The sequence below is a fragment of the Nicotiana attenuata genome, chromosome 11 (assembly GCF_001879085.1).
Source record: "Nicotiana attenuata strain UT chromosome 11, NIATTr2, whole genome shotgun sequence".
Taxonomy (NCBI): domain Eukaryota; kingdom Viridiplantae; phylum Streptophyta; class Magnoliopsida; order Solanales; family Solanaceae; genus Nicotiana; species Nicotiana attenuata.
The window spans coordinates 61009285-61016282 of record NC_031999.1 but is presented as its reverse complement, the minus strand read 5'-3'; the positions used below and the strand labels follow the sequence as shown (position 1 = coordinate 61016282).

The following is a 6998-nucleotide window of genomic DNA, read 5'->3' as shown; positions in this document are numbered from 1 at the left end:
TTTAGGAACTTGTACCTTAGCTAAACACCCCCACACTTTGAAGTACTTCAAGCTAGGCTTCCTTCCTTTCCATTTTTCATAAGGAATGGACTGTGTTTTACTATGAGGTACACGGTTGATTATTCGGTTAGCTGTAAGTATAGCTTCCCCCCACAAGTTCTGTGGTAAACCAGAACTTATCAACAACACATTCATCATCTCTTTCAACGTTCGATTCTTTCTCTCCGCAATTCCATTAGATTGTGGAGAGTAAGGGACAGTTGTTTGGTGAATAATGCCATTTTCCAAACATATTTCTTCAAAAGGAGATTCATATTCGCCACCCCTATCACTTCTTATCATTTTGATCTTTTTGTTTAGTTGTGTTTCAACTTTACTTTTGTATTGCTTGAAAGCATCGATTGCTTCATCTTTACTACTAAGTAAGTAAACATAGCAATATCTCGTACTATCGTCAATAAAAGTAATAAAATATTTTTTTCCACCGCGAGATGGTTTTGACTTCATGTCGCAAATATCTGTGTGAATTAAGTCTAAAGGACTTGAATTCCTATCAACGGACTTATAAGGATGCGTAGCATACTTTGATTCCACTCATATTTGACATTTGAAATTAATGCAATCAAATTTTGGCAATACTTCCAAGTTTATCATTTTTCGCAATGTTTTGAAGTTAATGTGACAAATCCAAATTCAAATCCGAAGCCGAAGCCGAAGTCGAAGCCGAGCCGAGCGAGCGGCGACGACGGCGCGAGGGTTCATTCTCTTCAACTCCTTTTAAGAGCTCTAAGAAGTGATCCTATATTTATACACACAAGTATAGTTGTCTTTCACCAATGTGGTACAACGTTCATGACAAAAGCTCACTTGATTCAAATTTTCATTTCCCTCCATTTTATTTCCCACCATTTCCCAATTCACACTCTTATTCTTTAAAGCCCAATGCTTAAAGTCTTTAAAGCCCAATGCTTAAAGTCCAATATTTAAAACTTAGGGCGATGCTATCGATCGAAGAGGAGCTTTGGCGTAACTGGTAAAGTTGCTGCAATGTGAGCAGAAGGTCACGGGTTCGAGCCGTGGAAATAGCCTCTTGCAGAAATGCAGGGTAAGGCTGCGTACAATAGACCCTTGTGCTTCGGCCCTTCCCCGAACCCTGCGCACCAGGTTGCCCTTTAGGGCGATGCTATCGATCATTCAAGAATCTATGCCAAAATATTTACAAATCTGAACTAATTTTAGATATCATTAATTACTAGACGGAGCTTAAAGATAATAGTATGACCCTTACGATAGTATGATATAAACTATCCGAATAACAAAGATAATCGAACCTTGACTAATTCGAATTGGAAAAATGGCATCGTATAGCCGTTCTCCAAATAAAAGCGAAAAATATAGGGTTTTTTTTTGTATATAATACACGTATATATGTTATATACAAAAATATACAAATCTGATACATTTTTATGGCTAATGGATGTAAATAGTTTTGGCTGGGGCCTAAAAGTGGTCTTTGCCTGTTCGGTTTCTTCCGAATAAGGCCCATTAATTAAGGTGGGAAACATTCGCTATCCAGATTTTTTCTATCTCGCTCGAAATCGAGAACTTTGATTAAAGGTGAAAGAATCTTATATATCCCACCACGACTCTTTATGCTAAATAATTTCAATTTATGGTTAGAGTGGTTAGACTAGCTTATTTATTTTAAGTACAAATCAATATCTGAACGTAAATACCAAAGATACTCGACTTTGTAAAGAGATTTTGAGGCACAGGTATATGTTCTTTTTGTTTTTTTCTCCTTTATTTATGTAAAGTAAGTAAACACGTGTATCCACTATGATAAGGCCATAAAGTAAAATTTCCTAATTCATTAAATAACAATTGATTAAATTGATTCACTGATTAGAAAGGCAGATTTGGTAGACTCTATAGCCTGACAAGGACTAATAAAATAACATTAAGCTTTCTTTATCATCTAAAAGAGGATTAATAATTTTTTTTGTAAAGGATGTCATTATCCATTTTGGTTCTATCTTTGATGCTTACCGATGTTAACATATAAGACAAGACATAAATGATAAATTTTCAATTAAATATAGGTACAGGCTTTGAATATTAGACGAGCGCCAAAGATATTGAATGATTTTATTCATTGAACATCGAGCAAGAAGACGCTTTCGCTTTATGAAATATTAAATGGCGATGCCCATTGCTAACGGAAAACACATTGCCTATCAAGAAAATCATAGCATATGATGATTATTATTTGTGTCTCTTTCCACAAACACTTTCACGACCATGGCCACTAGCTAACTACAATAATGTTAACTATTTTGTCTTTTTTCATACGTATCATGTATTGCTATCACATTCGTTTCAAGGAATGGAGCAAATTCCTTGACGGACTTCATGATTTTTCCTCAAAAAATACATTAATTTGACTCGGTCATCATAATATCATTAAAATGGTGCATTGAAACTCAAATCCAACATCTTCTCCATATAAAAGCATGTTGTGGGGACTTGAATCCAACATTTTATCATCATGATATATATTGTGAACCCACCGTCTCACACTCAACCATTGTCATAAGCCAAATTAAGTTTCTGGGACTCACTCTAGAGCAGTTAAAAACCTTACATTTCGTAATAGTATGCACAAGTGAATTTAGTTACCAATTATTATTATTCAGTTTATGATCCTTGGTGAAGGTATAAAATCAGGTTACCCCAAATTCTAATGAACTTGATGTAGTAAAATATACCAAACATGACAACATTATAGTAGAAAAAATAATAATTATAACCCGTTTGGTTACTTTAGCATGTAGTTAAATGACCAAATATATACCAATAGTCTTGTTGATTGCTTAGAGTTAATTGTTGAACTTAGAGAATAAAATAAGGATTAATCCAACAGGTACAACATCAATCCACGAGCAACGGAGTAAGAAACACCCTAAAACCCTAGGAACGTTACGATAAATTGTTTGACAACTTGGATAGCAAGAGTCAAAATCTGCAACCTACCTTGTTCCTCCATTTTCCTAAAGATGTACATTGGTTTTATTCCCAGCCTTAACATGAATGCCAAAAAAAATTATTGTGTAACTTAGTATATTATAGCCCCCACGGATTGACTGTGTTGGTTAGGTGAGTGACTTTCCACATGGAAAACCTAGGATCGATTCCCCTCACCAGCAGCCTTCTCAGTCAAAGCTCGTCGCACCGGGCATAACTAATATCATTTACATCTCCTGTGTGATTTGCGAGCTATTGCACAGTGAGTAGGTTATCGAGTGCACATCCGAAGGATTGTGACAGTTTCCCTGGGAATTTTTCAAAAATCTTAGTATATTATAATTAATAATGTGTGCATTGTGCAATTTAGTATATATTTCGATTTTATTTTTTAAATTGTCAAATACCACCTCCTAATAGTAAATTTTAAAAAAATTAAACCAATTACCATACCAAATACCAAAAGCCAATATTTTCAATTTTTGGTAATTTTGTATTTATCATATTATTATGCATAGCCCTAAGTTATCTATAAAAGGGAAGTTGGTGATAGTTTTATTCCCAAGTTCTTTTCTAAAAGTCCATAATGGTTTCTCCCGTAGAAGCCATTGTAGGACTAGTAACCCTTACACTTCTCTTCTACTTCCTACGGACCAAAATATCTCAAAAACCTTCAAAACCATTACCACCGAAAATACCCGGAGGGTGGCCGGTAATCGGCCATCTTTTCTACTTTGATGACGACGGCGACGACCGTCCATTGGCTCGAAAACTCGGAGATTTAGCTGACAAATATGGCCCGGTTTTCACTTTTCGGCTAGGCCTTCCACTTGTGTTAGTTGTAAGCAGTTACGAAGCTATAAAAGACTGCTTCTATACAAATGATGCCATTTTCTCCAATCGTCCAGCTTTTCTTTACGGTGAATACCTTGGCTACAATAATGCCATGCTATTTTTGACAAAATACGGACCTTACTGGCGAAAAAATAGAAAATTAGTCATTCAGGAAGTTCTCTCTGCTAGTCGTCTCGAAAAATTGAAGCACGTGAGATTTGGTAAAATTCAAACGAGCATTAAGAATTTATACACTCGAATTGATGGAAATTCGAGAACGATAAATCTAACCGATTGGTTAGAAGAATTGAATTTTGGTCTGATCGTGAAAATGATCGCCGGAAAAATTTATGAATCCGATAAAGGAGATGAACAAGTGGAGAGATTTAGGAAAGCGTTTAAGGATTTTATAGTTTTGTCAATGGAGTTTGTGTTATGGGATGCTTTTCCAATTCCATTGTTCAAATGGGTGGATTTTCAAGGCCATGTTAAGGCCATGAAAAGGACATTTAAGGATATAGATTCTGTTTTTCAGAATTGGTTAGAGGAACATATCAAGAAAAAAGAAAAAATGGAGGTTAATGTAGAAGGAAATGAACAAGATTTCATTGATGTGGTGCTTTCAAAAATGAGTAATGAATATCTTGATGAAGGTTATTCTCGTGATACTGTCATAAAAGCAACAGTGTTTGTAAGTTCATCTTCATTTTTCATTTATTCAGTTTGATTTTCAGGAATAGACAGGTTAATAATAATTTAAGAATTAGATTATCTAAATACTAAGGATGATTATATATAGTAAAAATATAGAATGATAAATGGAAAAGGATGAGAAGTTTCTGTGTCCCGACTAATCTATCTCTGGGAGTTAAAGCGCTTCCTACCAATGGGGACTTTTCTTCAGAGCTCGATTTTGAGAACTTTGATTAAAGATGAAAGAATATTTATCACTCCACGATCTCTGTTGATTAAAAAATGAGATATATATAACCAATTATAATTGATAGAATAAAACTTCACTACTCCCATTGAGCATAACAAAAAAAAAAAAAGTAAAGGGACTTCTTCTCTTTTTTAGGGAGAAATTCTTTGGTTGTTTGTTAAATACAGATTCGTGTTTTTTTTTTCTATTTCTAATAATAATTGTGCTTGAATCAGGTCGGGCTGACTCTTGGCTTTTCAGCAGCAATATAGTCAAAGCTAATATCCATGTTATTTAGTTTTCAAATAAGTTATACTGAAATTATATAATATGGATATTAAATAATAACATGGTTATTTGTAGGATATACTTTTTTTATTGTGTAAATATTATTTTATTGGATTAAAAATGAAATATACAGGTAAGGCATAAAACGTATATTTGATTTTACACTAGATAAAGTTGATCTCGTACATCTCTAGGAGAAGAGCTGAAACAAATGAATTTCAAATTTTAGAAAAAAATAAATTCATTTGTATAATGATATGTGCATACTTGACAATTACAATACTAACTAGAACAAGGTTCTGCAGATAGTGACGCTAACCTACTTTTGTATTGAATTATCCTTTTTAACTTTATTCTAATTTGTCCACAGAGTTTGGTCTTGGATGCTGCAGACACAGTTGCTCTTCACATGAATTGGGGAATGGCATTATTGATAAACAATCAACATGCCTTGAAGAAAGCACAAGAAGAGATAGATGAAAAAGTTGGTAAGGATAGATGGGTAGAAGAGAGTGATATTAAGGATTTGGTATACCTCCAAGCTATTGTTAAAGAAGTGTTGCGATTATATCCACCAGGACCTTTATTAGTACCACATGAAAATATAGAGGATTGTGTTGTTAGTGGATATCACATTCCTAAAGGGACTAGACTATTCGCGAACGTTATGAAATTGCAGCGTGATCCTAAACTCTGGTCAAATCCTGATAAGTTCGATCCAGAGAGATTCTTCACTGGTGATATTGACTTCCGTGGTCAGCACTATGAGTTTATCCCATTTGGTTCTGGAAGACGATCTTGTCCGGGGATGACTTATGCATTGCAAGTGGAACACCTAACAATAGCACATTTGATCCAGGGTTTCAATTACAAAACTCCAAATGATGAGCACTTGGATATGAAGGAAGGTGCAGGCTTAACTATACGTAAGGTAAATCCTATAGAAGTGATAATGACGCCTCGCCTAGCACATGAGCTTTATTAAAATCTAAGATATTTTATCTTGGTTGATCATTGTTTAATACTCCTAGATAGATGGATATTCATCTATCTTTTTTTCAATTAATTGTCAGTACGAGTTTTTCTAATTTGGTAAGTTTGTAACAATAAATTAAGAAGGACTCTGCCAATATGTATGTGCAGAAAATAATTGAAATGAAATGGGATGGAAATTGTGTAGGGTTGAATAAGGGAACACAACTACCAAGGAGATAAAAGCTATGTGAAGTAAAAGAAGAAATTTGTCACCGATTGCTACTAAGAACCTAACAAAACCTTTCAGAAAAGAACCACTTGTATAAGTCGGGGTTGAGAATTGGAGGGATGTGCCCGACCTATCTGCCTAAGCCTTGCTTAGAGAACTGACGCTTTCTAACTGTATGAGGAGCTCTACCCGTATTTCAATTAAAGTCGCCCCTCCCATTTTTTTCTCTATCTGCTCTAGCTCCACTTATTCTGAATCTTCTAATTAGATATTGAAAAGCAGTGGTGTTTGTTTCAAAACAACTGACTAAAACTTTTCATTTGTAATAAGAAACATACAACACCATGCATGTGCATGAAAACTGCTGTTGACGTAAAATATAGTTAATCTGAACTGCCAGTTTTTCAATATACACAAATACTAGTGAGGTTGTCGGGGTAAAGCCCGGGCAGAGGCGGAGCCAGAATTTTAAGTATATGGGTTCTGAATTTTAAGACAGGACCGCGACCTCAAGCTAATATACACAAATGTAATACTAAGAAACGAGTATTAGTATTTAATATATATATATATATATATATATATATATATATATATATATATATATAGAGAGAGAGAGAGAGAGAGAGAGAGAGAGAGAGAGAGAGTAAGTAACGACCACTTAACACAATATATGACTATAAACATTATCGTTATAATTGCAATTGACGACTCGTCATGTTTCGA

The 6998-nt window shown here is 34.5% G+C and overlaps 1 protein-coding gene across 1 annotated transcript; it reads left to right on the top strand.

Annotated features, from left to right (window-relative positions):
* LOC109234625 (cytochrome P450 CYP82D47-like) lies at positions 3607-6500 on the top strand. The gene is made up of 2 exons (XM_019400692.1): positions 3607-4549; positions 5439-6500. The coding sequence occupies exons 1-2, from the start codon at positions 3611-3613 to the stop codon at positions 6051-6053; spliced, it is 1554 nt and encodes a 517-aa protein (XP_019256237.1). The 5' UTR covers positions 3607-3610; the 3' UTR covers positions 6054-6500.

Excerpts from the sequence above, each read along its gene's own strand:
- LOC109234625 (XM_019400692.1), top strand. The coding sequence starts at position 3,611 with ATGGTTTCTCCCGTAGAAGCCATTGTAGGACTAGTAACCCTTACACTT. Across the intron at positions 4,550-5,438 it reads TCATAAAAGCAACAGTGTTT|AGTTTGGTCTTGGATGCTGC; the intron begins GTAAGTTCATCT and ends ATTTGTCCACAG.